Source organism: Arvicola amphibius, chromosome 5, assembly GCF_903992535.2.
Source record: "Arvicola amphibius chromosome 5, mArvAmp1.2, whole genome shotgun sequence".
Lineage (NCBI taxonomy): Eukaryota > Metazoa > Chordata > Mammalia > Rodentia > Cricetidae > Arvicola > Arvicola amphibius.
Window position 1 is genome coordinate 23,109,664 of NC_052051.1, and position 20,646 is coordinate 23,130,309.

General features: G+C 46.5%; 1 protein-coding gene across 1 annotated transcript; it reads right to left on the reverse strand.

The window, feature by feature from the left end:
• Positions 1–1,837: 1,837 nt before the first annotated feature.
• On the reverse strand, positions 1,838–20,393 carry Dynlrb1 (dynein light chain roadblock-type 1). The gene is made up of 4 exons (XM_038331594.1): positions 20,312–20,393; positions 12,551–12,626; positions 6,272–6,439; positions 1,838–1,969 (listed from the first exon to the last, which is right to left on the reverse strand). Exons 1-4 carry the CDS (start codon positions 20,312–20,314, stop codon positions 1,926–1,928), a joined length of 291 nt encoding a protein of 96 aa, XP_038187522.1. The 5' UTR covers positions 20,315–20,393; the 3' UTR covers positions 1,838–1,925.
• Positions 20,394–20,646: the final 253 nt, after the last annotated feature.

Consider the following 20,646-nt stretch of genomic DNA (forward strand, 5'->3'; position numbering starts at 1 on the left):
ACAGACGTTTGTGAACTGCACAGCTTGGGTGCTGGGAAGTGAACTTCGTTCCTCCCAGGACAGCACAAGCTGCTCTGAATTGCTGTACCATCTCTCCAGCCCCAACCCTTTTTTATTTTTTTTTTTAAAAAGATTTACTATGTATACAATGTTCTGCCTGCATGTCAGACAAGGACACCAAATCTCACTATAGATGGTTGTGAGCCACCATGTGTTTGCTGGGAATTGAACTCAGGTCCTCTGGAAGAGCAGCCAGTGCTCTTAGTCTCTGAGCCATCTCTCCAACCCCAACCCTTTTTTATTTATTTTTTGAGGTTATAATTACATCGTTAACCCCCTTTCCTTCTGCTATACCCTCCTGTTCAACTTCCTTGCTTTCTTTCAAATTCAGTCTCTTTTCATTCTTAATCTTTTTTTTTAAAGGCAGAGTTTCATAACTCTAACTAGATACATACTGTTTACTGGATTCTGAGGATTGAATCCAGGGCCTTGCTCATGCCAGGTGAGTGCTTTCCTGAGCCCAACCATGATCCTTTGGAATATTTAAAAAAAAAAGATTCTTACGTGTATGTCTGTGTGTGGGTATGTGCATATGAGCCAGGTGCCTGTGGGAAGGCTAGTCGAGGGTGTGGCATCCCCCTGCAGCTAGAGTCAGTGAAAGGGTGCTTGTGAGCTGCTTGACAGAGATGCTAGGAACTGAAATCAGGTCCTTTGCAAGAACAGTGCACACTCTTAGATGTGAAGCAACTGCTCCAGCTCCTGAGCATTCTATTTTTTAGACCGTGTATTCTTCTAAGTCATTGTATGACCCGCTAGAATTACAAAGCTGTACCGGGTTATTTCTGATTTTTTTTTTTTTTCTGTGCAACAAGGAACAAAAAACAAACATGTACCCACATGTAATGGCAAATACAGGTGGCTTTCAGGGTGAGGAGCAGCAGAGTGGTAGTCTAGAGCCTTGGGGAGACCTCCTGGTAAGTACCCCCTTTCCCCGTACATGCTACAGGTAGAAGGATGACCACCCAGAATGAGTTCACCAGGGAAAGACGGGTTGTTTTCTAAGGAAAACAGTGCAAAAGAGCAGGCTACCTACAAGACCCATGTGTGCAGCCGTGAGGTCCTGGAAAGTACCTGTTTCCTCCCACCTGCACAGTCAGCTGTCCGGCAGTTCTAACACAGTAATGTGAGCACCTCAGGCACACCACGTGCACTGTGGGCACTTGGAAGACACCACTTTCTTCCTCGCTTAGGCCACTGCAACAGAAAAGCATTTAGCATGCCAAGGCAGTGGTGGTGCACGCCTTTAATCCCAGCACTCGGGAGGCAGAGGCAGGTGGATCTCTTGAGTTTGAGGCCAGCCTGGTCTACAGAGCTAGTTCCAGGACAGGCTCCAAAGCTACAGAAAAACCTTGTCTCGGAAAAACAAAACAAAAACAGTGGAAAAAAAAATTAGCAGGAGTAGCATTTGATCAAACAGGAATCTAAGGGGTAAAGGCCCAGGAACCATGAAAACCTGCCATGGAATAGAGGCCATGGGGTTTGGTCAGTGACCATTCGCTGACATAGGAACAAGCCTTTCCAGTCAAGTAAAGACAGAACAGCCAGGCAGGTTTTGAAGTTATTTTTAGTAAAAGAAAAAAGCAGGCTTTCCAAAGGTGACAAAGTGAACTGAAGGTCAGAAGGAAGCTGGGTGTGGGCTTATCATAAGCTCTTACTCCGAAGCCTGGAAATGAGATCCAAGCTTTCCCAGGAACTGGCTGGATGCCAGAGACATTCATTCCTTGTTGGGGTGGGCAGAGCTACCCTTGATCAATGGCATGGTCTACATGGGCTCTCAGGCAACCACCATGTGCCCACTGACATGATTAACGCTTATTCTGGGGGACATTAAATTACGGAATGACATAGGAAGCCGAGATGGTGGCTTATTCGGTTGGATTCTGAATCACAATCAGGAAATAGTCTTTATCTGAAAAAGAAAAAAGCAGAAAAACATGTAAAAGGAGAAAGATCACAACACCTCCTTACTAAGCATACAAGGCAGGAGAGGAGAGAGCTTTCAGAAAAGCACGGTGGTGGTCATTTTCCACAGCTGGGAACAGGAGATGATCTACAAATTTACCGCCTCCTGACAAGTGGCTACTAGAAAACAGAGTATTCATGTGCAGGGCAGTGGACACTTTGCAGCATACTCTAATTTTTATTAATACGTAAGAGTTGGGGCTGGCAAGATAGCCTGATAATCTGAGTGCCAAACCTCAAGACTCAAATGGTGGAAACAACCAACTCCTAAGGGCTGCACTCTGCCTCTGCACTTGAATGTGTGTACACACATTAGTATGAGATTTTAATATGATTGACAGATGCTTTAGTTCAGTGGTTCTCAACTCATGGGTCATGCATGACTCCTTTGTGATCTGTCTATCAGATATTTATATCACGATTCCTAACAGCAACAAAATTAGAGTTATGAAGTAACAATGAAATAATTTCATGGCTGTGATAACCAGAACATGAGGAACTGTATTGAAAGCTTGCAGAATTAGGAAGGTTGAGAGGCACACCCTTAGTTCATCTCAATAAGCCTGTTGCTGTTCTCTGCCTTCTACAACACATGCCCCCCCCCCAAAAAAAAACCCAACATTTTGAAAGATCACAGGAAGTTATTTGCTTCTTTGAAGCATTTTCCAGTGATAGTCTCATGAATCAAACTCCATAGAGATGATAGGCCTCATTTATCAATAAAACATGGCAAAGTACCATCTGTCAAGGCAAAACTCAGATTTTGGTCATGTTTTGAATCAGTCTGTTGTTCCCTTTATCGTTATTATTTATGTATTTATTTGGCAGTAGTAAGGGTCAATGCCAGGGTCTTGTAAATGCTAGGCAAGTGCATTGAGCTATACCCTCAATCCCAAACCCATTTATGGACTTTAGATGCAGGCACTCTGTTCAACACAGCATGTCAACTGAAGCTTAACTGAGCTTAACAGAGGTGCCTCAGATCTGGTGAGGGTGAAGCAGTGTGCAACATGGTGAGCTCATGCCATGAAAACTCTGATTTTTTTTTTTAATTTTATGTATGAGTACTCTGTCTGCATGTGCAATTCCACGCCAGAAGAGGGCATCAGATCCCACTATAGATGGTTGTGAGCCACCATGTGGGTTCTGGAAACTGAACTCAGGACCTCTGCAAGAGCAGCGATGCTCTTAACTGCTGAGCCATCTCTCCAGGCTGAAAGCTCTCCTCTTGAGGACAAAGACTGCAGGTTCTACAAGTATACAGAAGTTGCCATTATGTCCTCGTCATCTGACTGTCTCTCTATGCCAGCTCAGGTGGCAGCTCAGTGAACCCTAGCACTCTAGGCAGGTGCTAGTGGCCTACCATATTACTAATAAACCCACGACGACTGGCTGTTTCAAGTGAGAAGTAACTGTTTTGTAGCTAAGCAGTCTGCACACACAATTAACAAGCTACCAGCAAAACCAGGTATCAAGTTCTAAATCCTACAGTACCATATGAAGTACTATGTGGGAGGCAATGTTTTAAAAATTGTACAATTTAAATTTTACTATGCATGCACACATGCTAGAGTATGCCAAGCAGAGGTCAGAAGAGGGGTTCCTGTGGGAATTTTCGGAAGTGGTTAACCTTTCACCATGTGGATTCTAGGGCTCAGGCTCTGGTGGTCAGGCTTGGCAACAAGACCCTTTACTGGCTGAGCCATTTGGACAGCCAGGGATATGGTGGTTTGTCCTGCATCAGTGAGGTTAGGTCAACTGTGTGAAATATCTTGATTTGTTAGAATATGAAGGGTTAAAACTTTTAGCCCAGGAAGCTTCCTTCATTCCAGTGCTCATACTGCAGTGGTCTCACAAGACTCCGGTAGGCCTGATCCCTGCTGTGGCTGCCCTAGGCAATCCTCAGGCTTTCTAGCCCTACTGCCTCTGAGAGAGCTCTGATAGAGCTGTCAGTGGCTCCTACTCACAGAGTTCTGGTCCCAAACCCAGAGTTTCTATATTGACCACATAAAACTGGTAAACAAATCAGTATGTGCCACTGATTTTCACTTGAAATACTGTGTCCCAGGGGCTGGAGAGCCGGCTCAGCAGCTGGTTAAGAGCACGCACTGCTCTTGTAGAGGACCTGCCATTAGTTCCTAGCATTCACGTGGCAGCTCACAATGTTCTGTTGCTCCAATTCTAGGGGGATCTGCCCTCTTCTGACCTCCACTGGTACTGTGTGCACATACATATTCCTAGGCACACATACATAAATATTTAAATATCCCAAACATCCTTAACTCTGCCCCTCTACTGAATCCAGTCTCACCCGTAACAGGGTATCTACAATGGGAGGAAATTAAAGCTATATGGGGGCCAAGCATGGGGGCATGTGCCTTTGATCCCAGCACTTGGGAGGCAGAGGTAAGTGGACCTCTGAACTCAAAGCTGGCTTGGACTACATAATAGAACAGCCAGGGCTTCGTAAAGAAATCTTACCTCAAAACAGTCACCTGTTTAGTGTGTTTGTTAAACACTATGCTTATGAGTCCCTGCCCCAATAAACTTACTATGGAAATAGTAAACTTAAAACTTAAAAAATAAAACTTATGGAAAATAGAAAACAGCAGAAATGTAGCTAAGTAGCTGTTTAGCCTGGCAATAAGGAATGATGGCATGTTCAGCAGGACTGGTGCGTGAGGAGGCCCCAGGAGGGAGATGCAGCAGTGTGGTGGCCCCAAGAAACACCACTGTTTATGGTAAACATGTCACACACCTCCAGCATAATTTGAGTTATACCAACTACCAGCCAGATCAAGTGCCAGGATGTGTGCTCCCTGCACCTCTCTGTATGCTGCCCATGTGAGGGTCTGGCCATTTAACTCCACTGATGTTAGAACCACTGAACCTGTGACCCCAATGAGAACAAGCATCAACTACCCACAGGGACAAACTGGAGGTACTCTTGCACTGAGCTGAGACCTGCATGAATAAGACTTCCAGACATCTCTGTCTTCCAAGTACTTGTCTCTGTGTCATTTGTCCTTTACACTGAGTTTCTAGATGTGCCACTGGGCACCTCAAGTCTGCACTGCTAACTACTAAACGGAAAGATGATTCCCAATACCAGTTTTAGGGAAATGGAGCTCTGTCTTCCAGAAAGAAGCTGGGGTGGGGATGGACTTTCTATTATGATTGCAAGGCTGAGCTCTAGCCTGATCTTAACATACTCTTCCTGATCACAACAGCACCTGATTCTTTTTTTTCCCTTTTGGTTTTTCAAGACAGGGTTTCTCTGTAGCCCTAGCTGTCCTGGAACTAGCTGTTGTAGACCAGGCTGGCCTCAAAACTCAGAGATCCGCCTGCCTCTGCCTCCTGAGTGCTGGGATTAAAGGTGTGCACCATCGACCCTCACCCCAACTCCTAACCATCACTTCTGTACTAAGCACCTCTGCTCAGGATCAGATCCACACATAGCTGAGTCTGGAGTCTCTGGCCCCTTCTAGGCTGGACCCAAGTCACACTTTTCACACCTTCTTCATAGATAAGCTGTTCTACAACCTGAGGCATCACCGTGTAAGACCTCGTGCATGTCCCAGCCATGTCTTGGCTGAAAGACAGGGAAAGAGGTAACCACAGAAAAGGAGTCCTGTAGAAACTGTCACGGAAGTCTGTGAGTTTGAGTTCGATGAGGCAGAGCAGGAGGCCACCCCACGTCTCCCCTCTGCAGTGCCTACCCTTGTGGACTCCTCCAAGTGTGAGCATCTCATTACATTGAGAATGATCCTAAGGCCTAAACACAGCCATGCTTGTACTACCCAGACAAGCTTTTCACTGATGAGTCAGAATAGCGATCTGCTCCAGTGCTGGTGGGGGGTTGGCTGCACGGGATGGAGACAGGACTATAAATTCTTTTTCATATAGAAATAGCTTTCCCACCCCTCTGACTCATATTTTCCTGGCCCTTAAGGTCAGTTCTAACATCCTGCTTCTGAGAAGTCTTTGTTGATTGCCCAAGCAGACCTGATCAACCCTTCCATGTCCTAAATTCTTTTGGCGTTCTTACCATGCTGAGAGTGACCAGTGCTAACATTTGTGTCTTTCTCCCCCGTGAAGCTACAATTCCCATGTGAGGCCTCTGAAGACACTTTGCACCCCTAGGCCTACCTTGAAGCTGTGGAGACACCACTGTGCCACACTTCCAGATAAGCCACAGGGAACCTGCGATGGGTTCTGAAACTAAGCATGGAGGCGCAAGAACCCTTACCTGGTGCAACCATAATTTCATTTTTCTTGGAGCGAATTCGAAGGAAGGTTAGGTCATTCTGGGGGTCAATTTCACGCACAGTGCTCCGTGCCTTCAAGATAAAGTTGTGCATGAGGTTGGCATATTGTGTAGTAGTGGGATTGTCCATGGTGCTCTTGATGGGAATGCCTGCGGGAAGAATAAATGAAAACTAAGCAGTTTATGGTAGCCCCTTTCTGTTCAGTGTCTCACCTCACAATCCCTAATTCTAGAAAATTGGGCTGGCAGTTAGCAGCCAATGCTACTATTTACAGAAGGCTTGTTATAAGATAGGCACAGCGCTGACCTTGTGTACCCGTGCCAGAGCATCTGTGGGTGGTATCACCACCTCTACTGCTACCAGCAACAGAGCTGAATAATGGGGTGACCTGCCTATAGGTACACAAATGGTAAGGATTTAAATATAGGCCTGGTTCAGTTCAGTGCTCCTTCCCGAGGGTTCAAGCAATAGAAGGAGAGGTATTCTTGCAACACGTGAACTCAGTCATCACTTGGGAAGCAAAGGCAGGCAGATCTCTCTGGACAGATCTCAAGGCCAGTTAGGGCTACACAGACCCTGTCTCAAAAAGAAGAGAGACTGGAAAGAAAGAAGAAAGAAAAGAGGTCGGCTTGCACCAAGACATACCAGACTAAACCCATTATTAGCTGGGTGGTGGTGGCGCACGCCTTTAGTCCCAGCACTCAGGACACAAAGACAGATGGATCTCTGAGTTCGAGGTCCATAGAGCTATGTCTGGGACAGGCACCAAAGCTACAGAGAAACCCTGTCTTGAAAAACAAAAACCATTATTGTTAGAACTGGCTCAGGGCTCAGTTGCAACCACATATACATGAAGTTACCTCCTCACTCCAGTGGGCTTCTATGTAAGCAGCACTGTTGCCTTTAAAAGACCCCACTAAGGGGTCAGAGGTATAGTGGAGTGGTAAAGAGAGTACTTTCTGAGATCTGGGTCCAATATTTAGCACAACACAACAGAAAACAGAAAACGCGAAGTAAGACAGTTCTTAGATTCAACATTCCCCCATTGCTGGATGCTTCAGCTAGGGTTTTACTGGTACAATAAGCCAGCTAGTGTCCATCATTGTGTATCAAGTTTATCTCAAGACCGAACGATTAAATGGACATTGCTGGGCATCCTGTTGTCCTGGAGATGAGGAATGTGGCTCAACCTGATGACCATCAGGTGCCTGTGAGCTGGCTGTGACCTGTCAGAAAGCTCCATCCAAGTGAAGTCCAGAGGTGACTATAACACTTATGAAGAATGTAGTATGAGTGACTCCTCACATCCAAGGACCCTGTGAATCTGGCCAACAAGTGACCAGCTGACAGATTAGCCAAAGGTGGGCATTCAACACACTCGATTAAGGCACTAGGAATGTGAAGCCACTGAGCAGGATAGGCTTTTGTGAGCCAAGTGAAGCCACAAGAATGGGCTACAATGGCCATCTGCCTTTAAGGGACCAAGCTGGGGCCTCAGTGCTATTATTGGGTCCTAGATAGCAACAATGTGTACACCTGAGCTCAGGAGCTGTACCTTTCTGAAGGTGGCAGTGTAACTGGTATGTACTATAATCTGTCCATAATCAGATGATCCTAAAGGAAGGACTCTCAAGTCTGGGGATATCCCAGTACCAGGCAGTTTTCCTTTAGAGTAGTCAGGATCCCAGCACCACACTATTGGGAAAGTAGACATTTTACCCACCTCTCACTAGACCCTAAGTTCCCTCAGAGCAGGACCTAGTCTCATCTGTGCTTACACGTTAAGCATTTACTGATGTTGGTATCTGAGCTGTTTCTGGGTTTACTTTCAGAGGTTCAGATAACAGAATGAATGTGGTTATATATCAAGTAGGCAAACGTAAAAGGACCAACAAACTTCACCCATAGTGGCTCGATCTAAAAAAAGGGGGAGGTAAGGAGGCAAGGAACCAAAATTCAGAAGAATTTCAAACAAGGAGAAAAGTCCATATTCAAGGGGCTGGAGAGATGGCTCAGTGGTTAAGAGCATTGCCTGCTCTTCCAAAGGTCCTGAGTTCAATTCCCAGCAACCACATGGTGGCTCACAACCATCTGCAATGTGGTCTGGTGCCCTCTTCTGGCCTGCAGGCATACACACAGACAGAATATTGTATACATAATAAATAAATAAATAAATAAATATTAAAAAAGTCCATATTCAAGGATGACAGAGCTGGGGACCTCACAGATGGCCTACTATTAGGTAACCTAGTTCAATCCTTTTCCTTCACAATACTGTGTAGCTTGCAGAAGTATCTAGTTACTGAGAAAGCACAAGTTCTACATAGAGTCACAAAAAAACCTGCCCGAGACCTTTAATGGAGCTGATGGATAGAGTATTTACCTAGTGTGCACAAAGCCATAAAAAATTTTTACTAGGTGCTGCTGTCAAGCACACATTCTGCACTAACCTAGGTGTGCTGGGAGCAAAAGAGCAGATACTTTGTTGCTGACAATGCAAAGCCTGCACAGTCCTACTAGGTACATTCACCCCGACCCCTGTTGGTTGTCCTTAAACTCACCATGAAGCTGAGGATGACTTTCTTGGGCCACTGTCAAGTGCTGGGTACAGGCTGGTGCCACCATGCCAGGTGCCTACTTGATCTCTCTCAATCTCAACTTCCTTGTTGGCGAAATGGGTTATGGCTAAAAAAGATTGCCTACCACCACTCACCTCCCACCTCTTTGAACCAGGGTCTCATTACGTACCCTTGACTGACCTAGAACTCATGATGAGGACCAGAATAACTTGGAATTTGCCATGGTGGTCCTCTTGAGTACAGACATTACGGGTATACTGCCACACCTGAATAAGGACTCAGCTACTGCTCCTTTTTCTAAAATACTTATTGTCTATGTATGTGTGCCTGAGCGTGTTGTGTGTGTGTGTGCATATATGTGTGCCGTGTACATGCAGGAGCCTGTGGAGTTTAGAAGAGGGGATAGGCTTAAAATTATGAAGACTGCCAGCTTTAGCCATCTCAGACATCCATCTCCTTGGGCTACTCACACCCACAAGCTGTGTTTGCTGCCTTGGCACGCTAGTCTGTCAGCTAGCCATCTGTCTACATATTGGGCCAGAGGCCAGAGGGAGGGGCTACAAGGCTTAGTGGGAGTTCTCACTGTCTTTTGGATAGGTTTGTGAACCTCTCTCCAAAGCTGGCTCCTCATTTTGGAAGGTGTTAATACTCGATTCTCACAGAGTGTAATGCCATTACCATGATTACTAATGGAAGGAGAATGGCATCTAACGTGTTCACGCTTGCCTTTTTCTCTACTAGGCCATCCTGGAACACATTCCTCAGTGTGTTGACTGAGGCTTTTTCATTTAACAAATATCATTGTGCAGGATGGACAGCAGGTTTCAGCAGTGACTCAGACAAGGTCTTGCCTTCATGGTCCTTTCGTAACCAAACTGCTGATGTTGGCAGCAGTGTGTTGGTATACACCTGTCTTCTAGACCTGCAGAATGGTTTATGCTAGTTTTGTATTTGCTAGCAGGTTTGTCTTTCCGGTCTTTCTTTGGTAAGTAAGGTTTTGTTGTTTTCGCTAGTCCTGGCTAGGCCTTTCATTCAGAGATTTGCCTGCTTCTGCCTCGTGAATAGTGAGGTTAAGGGTGTGTGCCACCATGCCTAGCTTTTTGTTTTAAAATTGGCCGCTTCTGGATGGTGGTATCAGAGGCTTGAAGCTTCCAGAGTGCTGGGGTTACAAGTTACCCACTGTATTTGTTGCTGGGGGTTGAACTCGATGTTCCCTGAATGTTAGGTAAGCACTCTACCAACTGCTCTACATCCCTAGTCCAAAGCTGTAGATTTTAAAACACGGGCTTTAAGTGCACGCCAAGCAAGATATTCTACTGGTGTTAAAGTGACATGAATATGGGGATGACCATTTTCGGCTTAGAGCTGAGGCTGGCTCCGTAAGAGAAAATTCATGCTTGGTGCTACAAGTCTGGTCAAAATGCATGGTCACAAACCCTAGGGGAGATACTACTACAATTATTTTGCTAAATGGACATGTTGCCAGACTGCCATCTAAATATTTGTTTATACCCACAGATTAGTGCTTTTCTCAGCCCTGGCCAAGGAAACCTTTCTATAGTGGGCAGCACTGCAGACACCCACAGCTTATTAAAGTGCTGAGAATAAATGAGTGTTGAGTGCTCAGCCTAAGCCCAGGAGAGTGGTGGTGAAATGCTGCCTTCTGACATGACATGGGCAGTGCGCTCACAAACTCACTGCCGCTCTGGTTACCTGCACAAGCTCACGCCATTAAGATCAGTGAGCCAAAAAAGCCGGGTGGTGGTGGCGCACGCCTTTAATCCCAGCACTTGGGAGGCAGAGGCATGTGGAGTATCTGTGAGTTCAAGGCCAGCCTGATCTACTGAGCAAGTTCCAGGACAGCCAGGGGTACACACAGTGAAACCTTGTCTCAAAAAACAAAAACACCAAAAAAGTTTAAAAAGACAAAAACTCTAAAAGACAGTGGTGACCCACACCTGGACTTCTACACTAGCGCCTGGAAGACGGAGGCAGCTCATAGAGCCAGTGTGGGCTACATGAATCCTGTGGTGACACCTTCAACCAACAAAGGAACCTGACTAGGCAAAGACTCTCAAGTGTTGTGGGGTCAGAAATGAGGGAGAGTGCAAAGCGCTGCACGCTGCTGTCTGAGTGAGGTCTTTGTAACCGAGCATGGAGACTTGCAGGTTACAGGCCTAAGTGCGCTGCTCAGGCCATCCTTGCAGGGCCGTGGGGGAAGCAGAGCACAAGTTCAGGAAGCTCAGCCTTTGCACTTAGGGCAACTGGGACCACCACCATCACACTCAGGTGTGCTCAGACTCAGATTTTAAACCCTGCCTCAGCAGACTAGAGGGATGGCTCTTCCAGAGGACTTGGATTCGAGTCCCAGTCACAACCTTCTGTAACTACAGCTGTAGGGGATCCGACACTCTTCTGGCCTCCTAACTGCACACACATGTTGAATACTTATCTTAGAAAAGATCTTAGCTTTGAAATGAAAGCCAATCAAGTTTTGTCAATAAACAGAGGCAGCAGGGCTGCTGGAAGGAACAATGCAGTGTTTCCTGCTGGCTCCCTTCACACACCTGGTGCAGGGAGACTCAGCATCCACATCTCATTAGCCACTCAAGTAAACTCACTCCCCGAAAGAGAGAAGAGCTCTGGCATGGAGACCAACCAGAGAATTACACACAGAGAAGTAAAATCAACACAGATGAATACATAATGTCCATCTAGAGAGCACACAAAAGTAGCAGCAACTAAATAGAGTAATCAACACTGTACTTAGTTGGGAAGTGACTCAAATTTGTAACCCTAACAAAAACTCACAAGGAATGCCATAAATTCTAGGCCACCCTGGGCTACACAGTGAGTTTCAGACTAGGACTGACACTTTAAATTTTTTGCTTAAAGGGGCTGAAGGAGCAGTTCAGTGGTAAGGCACTTGCTTCGTGGGGGTGAGGCCTGGCTTCAATTCTTAGTGTTTACAAAAAAAAAAAATTTAAAAAAGTTTTTGCTTATGTGAAATCTACAAAACAGAACCTCAAGGTAAACATATTTTAAAAGAGTAACAATTAGGTGAGATGGAAAAGACTTTTTTTACTTTTTTTTTTTTTCTTTCTGAGACAGCTGTCCTTGAACTATGTAGACCAGGCTGGCCTCAAACTCAGAGATTCAACCAGCCTCTACCTCCCAAGTGCTGGGATTTAAAGGCATTTGGCACTATTTCTGGCTCTAATGGTGCACACTTTAATCCCAACACCCAGGAGGTAAAGGATCTCAGTGAGTTTGTGAACAGTGAGACTGCATCTCAAAACACAAGTCTTAGCAACTCTGATCGCCACAAGAGAGAGAGGTAACCATGGGTTACTAACAGCTGCGCTCAGTGCGGCGGGACTGAGAAAGTTTTCCCATTTACTAAATAAAGCTGTCTGAGGCAGGTGGTGCGTGCCTGTAACTCCAGCAGTGGGAGGTGAGAGGACTGGGAGCTCCAGGACAACCTAGGGGACACAGCGAGATCTTCTCATAAAAAAGGGGGAAAATCCCAACAATAGTGTCAGACTTTGGAAATGTTGAAAATAAAACAAGCAAAAAAACTAGAACGAATCTGGGTCTGTGAAGGGACTGAGGGGGGCAATGGGGTAGTGTCCGGCTGTTCTCTGGAGGCCTGCCTGGGTGGGGCCATGGGTGAGGGCCTACCTTCAGTGTTCACCACGATGATTCCCTGCACTCCTTTCTGGCTCTGAAGTCTCTTGAGTGTTTCCTCCACCTCTGCCTGCCAGAAAAGGAGACCAAGATTAGGTCCTCAGATCCCAGCTGATGAATGACACAGCCATCCGACAAGCAAGTAACACCCAGCCACTTGGCACTGCTCCAAAGCTGCCCAGGCCAGGCCCATGCAGAGTGCTCCGCATGGCACCCAGAGCTGCAGCCTCAGCCACAAGCCTGCTTTTGGCCTTTACCACCAGGCAGTTATCCCTTCCCTGCCCATCGGCTATTTGAGAGCAGACTATAAACACATTTCTGGACTACAGACACACCCAGGACACACACAGACAGTACAGTACTCTGATGATTTGAAAAACAAAACAGCCCTAAATAGTAGCTTCTAACAGGAAGGAGGCACTTTATTTGTGGCTCAAACATCACAAATGAAAATACTGCCAGGGAGCAAAATGACCCCACAATAAACCCGCTGACTTAATGTGTCATCTAGACAGGGTAACCCTCGCCACAAAGGCACAGGAATGTGTCCTAGGAAGGGGCTCACTAATTCTGATAACCCAGAAACCGCTCAAGTGGGACGCCCTAGCACATGGAGCTTGTTGACACACAATGAGATGTCTGAGTCTTCCTGTCATACATGCTTCTAACTTGTCACTTCAAGACTTTGCCCTGCCTTCTGTTCTCCAGCTGCAGAGTCTCATCTCTTGTCCATCTATTTTTTGTTTTTGAGACAGGGTCCCTACATAGTCCTGGCTTTTCTGGAACTCAACATGTAGATGAGGCTGGCCTCAAACACAAGGATTGTCTCCCTCTGCCTCATGAGTGCTGGGATTAAAGGTGTGTACTACCACACCTGGCCCTCCCCTACCCCCTTAAAAAAAACCTGGGAGGTGGGGGGTTAGTGGTAGCGCACACCCTTAATCCCAACACTCAGGAGGCAGACAGGGAGATCTCTGTGAGTTCAAGGCCAGCCTGGTCTAGAAGAGCTATCCAGGACAGCCAGGGCTGATACACAGAAACTCTGTCCCGAAAAACAACAAAACAAACAAACAAACAGAAGAAGAAGAAAGAAAGAAAAAACAACTTAGAAGGCTTCATCGCCTCTGACACCCAAGTCTTCCGGACCACCTCTTCCGTGAAGATCATGTCTTCTTTGAAGTCTATATTCAATGATTTTGCCTCCAACTCTTCAAGCCCTTGACTATGCTTCCGTGAGACGTATCAGGTACTGTAACTAATTACTCAGGCTTTACAGAGGTCAGTAGAGTAGGAGCCCTAACTGACCTTCCTCTCCCCATGGCTGGGAACCTGGTCTTGTAGTGTACTTTCTCTTAGGGTGTCTCCTCCAGAGGTTCAGAATCTAGTTAAGCTCCTCAAATGCAGAGTTGCTAGAGTTCAAGGTCAGCCTAGTCTACATCACTTGTGTCAAAAAAAAAAAAAAAACCAAAAAAAAACCCCAACAACAACAACAACAAAAAACGCAGATGGTCTTCTTTTTCTGTGGCAAAAGGGCTAGGGCTGGGGCTCCTGAACAACTGAAGATAGCACAATGGATTGTTTTTCTGGAGAGCACAGGCTGACAATCCAGTCACCACCACCCACTTCCTGTAAGAACAGTGCCAGATGCTGCAGGGATGGTAGAGGCACTCCTACAAAGTGGCAAGCAGCCTGATGCCTCTGTGGAGAGGACAGTGAGGGTGACATGCATGTCTCATGTCTCAGATCCTGGTCATGGCAGACTCCCTGACCTCCGACTACATGCTAGATACTGCTCTGGATGGAAGGGGAACCACTGTAGGTCCTGGTCACCCTACTGAAAATCCATCCTATGCAAACAACTCCAGAGAAACAAAGGAATGTAGCAAGATGCCCAGGGCAGTGCCACCTGCAAGAGCAGAACAGAAATGCCCAGTCCTCAGGAAACGACCAAGGAGGACACCAGCGTCCACTGCAGGCGATGTTTACATGGCCTGAGAGAGATTAGGTCACGACACCACCTCCAAAGTCTGAGATTGATATTCCACAAAAATAATAAAGTACAAAAAGTGCTTTCCATGTGGCTACAACTTCCTAAAAAAGAAAGCCATACAGAACATGGAATTATAGATTGGGTTTATTTTCTTTTTTCAAAACAGTCATTTTTGCTAACCATTGTGGGTTCGACCTATAAACACCAGCATTTGAAAGCCAGAAGCAGGAAAACATGAATAAACAAACATTAGTCAGCCAATGATGGTGCTGTAGGTCTGTAATCCCAGCACTTGGGAAGCAAAGGCATAAATGGGATCAGGGGTTTAAAATCAGTATTAGATATGAGGAAAATTTAGGGTCAGCTTGGGCTACATGAAATCCTATCTCAAAAAAGATATAAATATACTAACCAAAACATTACCTAAGTATCTTTTTTACTTGGAGCTGGAGAAATAGCTCAGCAGTTATGAGCACTGGCGACTCTGCAGAGGACCTGGGTTCAGTTCCCAGCACCCACACGGCACTTTACAACTACCTGTAACTCAAGTTCCAGGAGATTCATCATACTGTTCAGGCATATTTGAGTACCAGGCACATATGTGATGTTCATACATATAGGCTGAAAACACAAATATTAGCTAGCTTCATTCCTTCTGAGAGGTCTCTACTATGGGGCTGTGGGGCTTGACACACTCAAATCTTTTTTTTTTTTTCAAGACAGGGTTTTTCTGTGCAGCCTTGGCTAGCCTGGAACTCCCTCTGAAGACCAGGCTGGCCTTGAACTCACAGAGAGTCACCTGTGTTTGCCTCCCCCCAGCAACACACTCAGCATCTTCAGACTATGTAACATGTGGTGGCTTGAATTAGAATGGCCTCCAGAGGCTCCTATATGTGAATGTTTGCCCCTGTTGGTAAAACTGTTTCGGGAGTATTAAGAGGTGTAATCTTGTGGGAAGAAGTATGTCACTACGCAGGTTTTGAGGCTTCAAGAGACTCAGGCCATTCCCAGTGTGTGCCTCTAATCTGCAGACGTTCCTGCTGACATGCCTTTATACTGCCATCATGAACTCTAAACCTCCGAAATCATAGCCCAAAAGAAACACTTTCTTGTATAAACTGCTGTAGTTAGTTGAATCCTTGGCTCCTAGCTGGTGGACTGCTGGGAAGGATTAGGAGGTGTGACCTTAAAGTGTGAGACTGTTAAAGGCGTGTCACTGCAGGTGGGTTTCGAGATTCCAAAGCCCATGCCAGGCCCTCTGCTGTGTCGGCTTGCTCCATGCCTGTCTGCTTCCTGCCATGGTGACAGATAATGAACTCACCCTCCAAAAGTGCAAGCCAGCCCCAATGAATGCTTTCTTTCATGAGCTGCCACGGTCATGCTGTCTCAAAACACACTAGAAAGATAACTAGACAGCCTGTTACTGCTAGGTGTGTGTGTGTGTGTGTGTGTGTGTGTGTGTATGAGAGAGAGAGAGAGAGAGAGAGAGAGAGAGAGAGAGAGAGAGAGAGAGAGATTTTCATTTTATAGCCCAGGCAGGCCTCCAACTTGTCCTTCTGCCTCAGCCTCTTGATATTTTTTATTTCTTTTTGGCCTGATTATATAGCCTATTTTTATCTTTAAGATTTATTTGTAGCCAGGTGGTGGTGGCGCACACCTTCAATCCCAGCACTTGGGAGGCAGAAGTATTGGGATCTCTGCATTTGAGGCCGGCATGGTCTATAGAGTGAGTTCCAGGACAACCAAGGCTCTGTCTCAAAAAAACAAAACAAACAAAGATTTGTTTGAGTCTATGTGCATTTGTGTGTGCAGATGCCCGCAGAGGCCAAAGATGGCAGCAGGCTCCTTGGGGCTGTCCGAAGTTGAAGGTATTTGTGAACCACCCAAGACAGGTGCTGTATCCAAAGATTAGTCCTCACAATGGAGCAGCGAGTACCTTTAACCTCTGAGTCCATCTCTCTCTCACCCCCAATAAAGCTAAATCGTGTGAAAAAATGTCCTCTATGCAATGGCAAAGAGGGGACAAGTTATGCGTTCTCTAGTTAGATGTACATGCATCAAGAAAGCCCCAGGATGAGTGGGGTCTGGGGCCACCACACCTAGTATCTCAGTATCTTAGCATTTAGGAAGAGTCATGAGGTTTAGGCTAGCCTAAGCTACATAGTGAATTTAAGGCCTGCCTGAGCTACATAAGGAGCTTGTCTCAAAAACTGGTGGCTGATGTAGGTCAGTGGCAGCTTTGCCTAGTAGGCACGAGACCTTGAGTTCCATCCCTAGTAGAGCAAAATTTAACAGAAAAAAATAACTTTAATTAAGGAAAATAACTATCCAATAAGAGGTAGAAAACAAATCTAAGATAAATTACAAACACCTACAAGATCGTCATTCCTTGTAAAGGAACAGAAGTCAGCAATGCAGCGCTGTCTGAATGCTGGGCTCACTGAGGCAAGGCTCTTGAGGAAAGTAACTGGGGAAGGGACACGGTACAAGGTGCTGGTCCTTTGCCTCAACTCTGAAAATTATTATAAGGAAATAATCTAATAAAATTAAAAATACCAATCAAAAATTATAGACCAAAGCATTATGACTTTGAGTTAGGAACTGGAAGCAACTTGTACTCCAGGGAAATAGTTTGGCAAATTCTCATACAACCATGGCTGGGCATGGTGGTAGACACATTTAATCCCAGCACTCAGGGGTCAGAGGCAGTAAATGTTTCTGAGTTCAAGGCTGGTCTGGCCTCTGTAGTTTCTGGACAGCTAGTGCTCCACACTGAGACCTTGTCAAAATACACACGCACACTTATTTTCCAACTACTGTGTAGTAAATAAAAATAATTTATCATAAAGATGATGTAACAAGCCAGGCGGTGGTAGCACATGCCTTTAATTCCAGCACTTGGGAGGCAGAGGCCAGCGGATCTCTGTGAGTTTGAGGCCAGGCAAGTTCCAGAACAGGTTCCAAAGTTACACGTAGAAACCCTGTCTCAAAAAACCGAGGGGGGGGGGCTGATGTAACATAGTTAAATGCTTTTGAACATTAAATAAAAAAAAATGAACATCTTGAAAGATACATATGTAAAAAATGAGCAGGAAAAGGGGAAAACAGCTGCATGGCAGGTAAAACTGAACAAAGAGTGTGGATGATGTCATGTAATTGTGCTAATGAGCAGTTTCCACCACTGCATACTGTCCTGTAGATACCGGCAGGAGTGTCTGAATGTGTATATGGGCATAGGGGACTATGCAGTCTTAAAATGAAGAGGTTTGGACAAGTGTGTGTCTGTGTGTGTGTTTGGAATGAGTATGAGTGTTTGGTGCTGGGGTTCAAATCCACAGCCTCTTGTAATATAGCGTTCTTCTTGTTTTCTGAGAAAGGGTTTCTTGCTTTATAGACCAGGCTGGCCTCAAACTCAAGAGATCCATCTTTCTCTGCCTCCTGAGTGCTAGGATTAATGGCATGTGCCACCACCACCTGACTTTTTTTTTAAAGACACAGTCTTACTATGTAGACCAGGCTGGCACTGAACTCAGAGACCTGCCCTGCCTCTGCTTCCCAAGTGCTGGTGTAAAGATATGAGTCACCACACCTGTCAATGGTAGATCTCTTTAAGTGAACGGAGGAATGAATGAAAATATATGTAATATATATATTATATATAATTATTATTTTTGTAATCATGTCTATAGGTTTGTATACATGAGTGTAGTGACCCAGGAGTCTATAAGAGGGTGCTGGGATTACAGGCAGTTGTGACCGCATAATATGTACACTGGGAACCTAACTCTGGTCCTTTGGAAGAACGTGCTCATGTCACTGAGTCATGGCTCCAGACCAAAATAAACACTTTTTCCTGAGACAAGGTTTCTCTGTGTAATAGTCCTAGAAGTCCTAGAATTAGCTTCATAGATCAAACTCTCAAGAGATTCACCTATCTTCCGAGTGCTGGGATTAAAGGTGTGCCACCACCACCCAACTAAACATCCATTCATCCATCCATCCATCTATCTATCTCATAAAGTAAACCTTATGACAAACATGCACATATTGCTCCAGTCTCGTGCAATGAACAGCTTATCTATATATAATATTGCTGGGCATAGTGGCACATATCCAAAAATCTCAGCACCTTAGAGGTAGATGAAGGATTGAAAGTTCAAGGTCATCCTTGGTTAAGTGGCAAGTTGAAGTAACCTGGTCTATAAAAGGCATAGAGCATAAAATAGTCCTTATGTACCAAACAAATCCAGAAGGAAGCATACCTGACTGTCAACACTATTTAGCTTGGGAAAGTAAGAGAGGACCACATGCACTTCCTATAGATTACACACAACAGCGCCGCACGAGGTCATTTGGAATGTTCACCTAAATATGTAACAATTTTATGAGTGCAAACAACGGCACAGCACTGATTATAGAAAAAAAAAAACGGCACACACATGCTTGTGTAAATATACAAGAAACTGGTTGTTCCTGAAGCAGCCTGAAGTGTGGAGACATTCTTTGTGGGATAATGAGAAGCGCAGAACCCCCAGCTGAATGGTCGATGACGGTGACGGCAAATGAAAACACAGTAAGCACCGCGCCTCTAGGTCAGCGGTTCTCAACCTGCCTAATGCGTCGACCCGTTAATAGAGGTTCCTCACATTGTGGGTTGCCCCCAAACACAAATTATTTCCACTTCTAATTCATAACTGTAATTTTGCTACTGTCAGGAACTGTAACGTGAATATCTGACATGTAGATGGTCTTAGGCGACCCCTGGGGGTCAACCTCAAGAGGTCTCAACCCACAGCTTGAGAAACTGCTCCAGGTGATGATGCCCTTCCGTTTTCCGTCTCAGTTTCTTACACGTTTATAGTTTTCTGCGGGCTGAAGAGACGGCTCAGTACCTAAAAGCACTCAAGGCTTTCCCAAAGGCCCGGAATTGACTCCCAGCACTCATATGGTGGCTGACAACCACACAGGTGCAAAGGATCCGACCCGTCTTCTGGCCCTGTGCCAGCAGCACCAGGCACGCTAACGGTGCAGGCAAAACACTATTCATATGCATACAAACTGAAGAAAAAGTTTCTAATAAAGTTTTTGTTTTGCGACACGAACTCGCCTTCAAGTGCAAATCGTCGCCTTCCCGGTGCTGGGATTTCGGGCGTGCACCACCACGCCAGTCCTAAGTACGACGCTGAGGTTTGCTTTAAGGTAGGAAAGGGCCTTATACGTTGTCCACAACTCGTGAGGACTGAAAGGACCACCCTGGAAAGGTAGCGGACGGCTTTGGGATGCCCAGGATGGACCCCGCGGTTCCTAACAACCCGCACACCGGACTGAGCCCACAGGCGGCAGCCAAGCTCCATGGAGTTCGATTCCCCAGCACGGCTGGCTTTGGACTCCAAGTGTGAAGATGGAGCTAGGGGCCGAACCTACTTCACAAAGCGGAGGAGGGGAGGCAACGCACGTAGCGCCTAGGGCGCCGGCCGCCCCCACCCCTGGACTCCAGAGAACGCAGCAGCCTGGCTGGGGTCGCCCCAAACCGCCCGAAAAGCAAGGCTACAAGCGAAGCAGAGGGCGGGCCTCCGGGGCGTCGCCTCACAGACCGGCTTCCGGTCAAGGGCCTGTGGCATCCGGTCGCTCCGCCTGAGTGCAGACTAAAGGCCCACAGTGCGGGTCCCGCGAGGCGACGCCAGCGACCAGGACCCCGGCCGGCGACGGACGCGCGCCTCTCGGGGTGGCCGCGCCCCCCACCGCAGCCCTGGGAGGACACTCACCATCTCGGACCGATCCAGCAGCTCCGAGTCGCCGACGCTCAGCGAGGTCCCCGCCCTTCTGAGCCTGCGCACAGGTCTCTGTGGAGACGGACAGTTCAGACAGCCTATCAGGAGCCAGTGGGGGATAAGGGCGGGCTGATGTGAGTCAGCTGGGCAGGGACTCTCCCCGTCTGGAAAGGCTAGAGCTGCTGTGCTGGAGATGCCGGGTTGGTTTTCAGTATTCCACCGAGGTCCCCGGGCGGAGGCCGACTGTTGCTGAAACTCCCTTTGGCCCAGACTGAGGCAGAGACAAGAGCCCAAATAAACATGGGCAGCCCCGGAGCCGGGCATCTCAG

Excerpts from the sequence above, each read along its gene's own strand:
- Dynlrb1 (XM_038331594.1), bottom strand. Across the intron at positions 6,440-12,550 it reads CATCGTGGTGAACACTGAAG|GCATTCCCATCAAGAGCACC; the intron begins GTAGGCCCTCAC and ends TTCTTCCCGCAG. Across the intron at positions 1,970-6,271 it reads TGAAATTATGGTTGCACCAG|ATAAAGACTATTTCCTGATT; the intron begins GTAAGGGTTCTT and ends TTTCTTTTTCAG.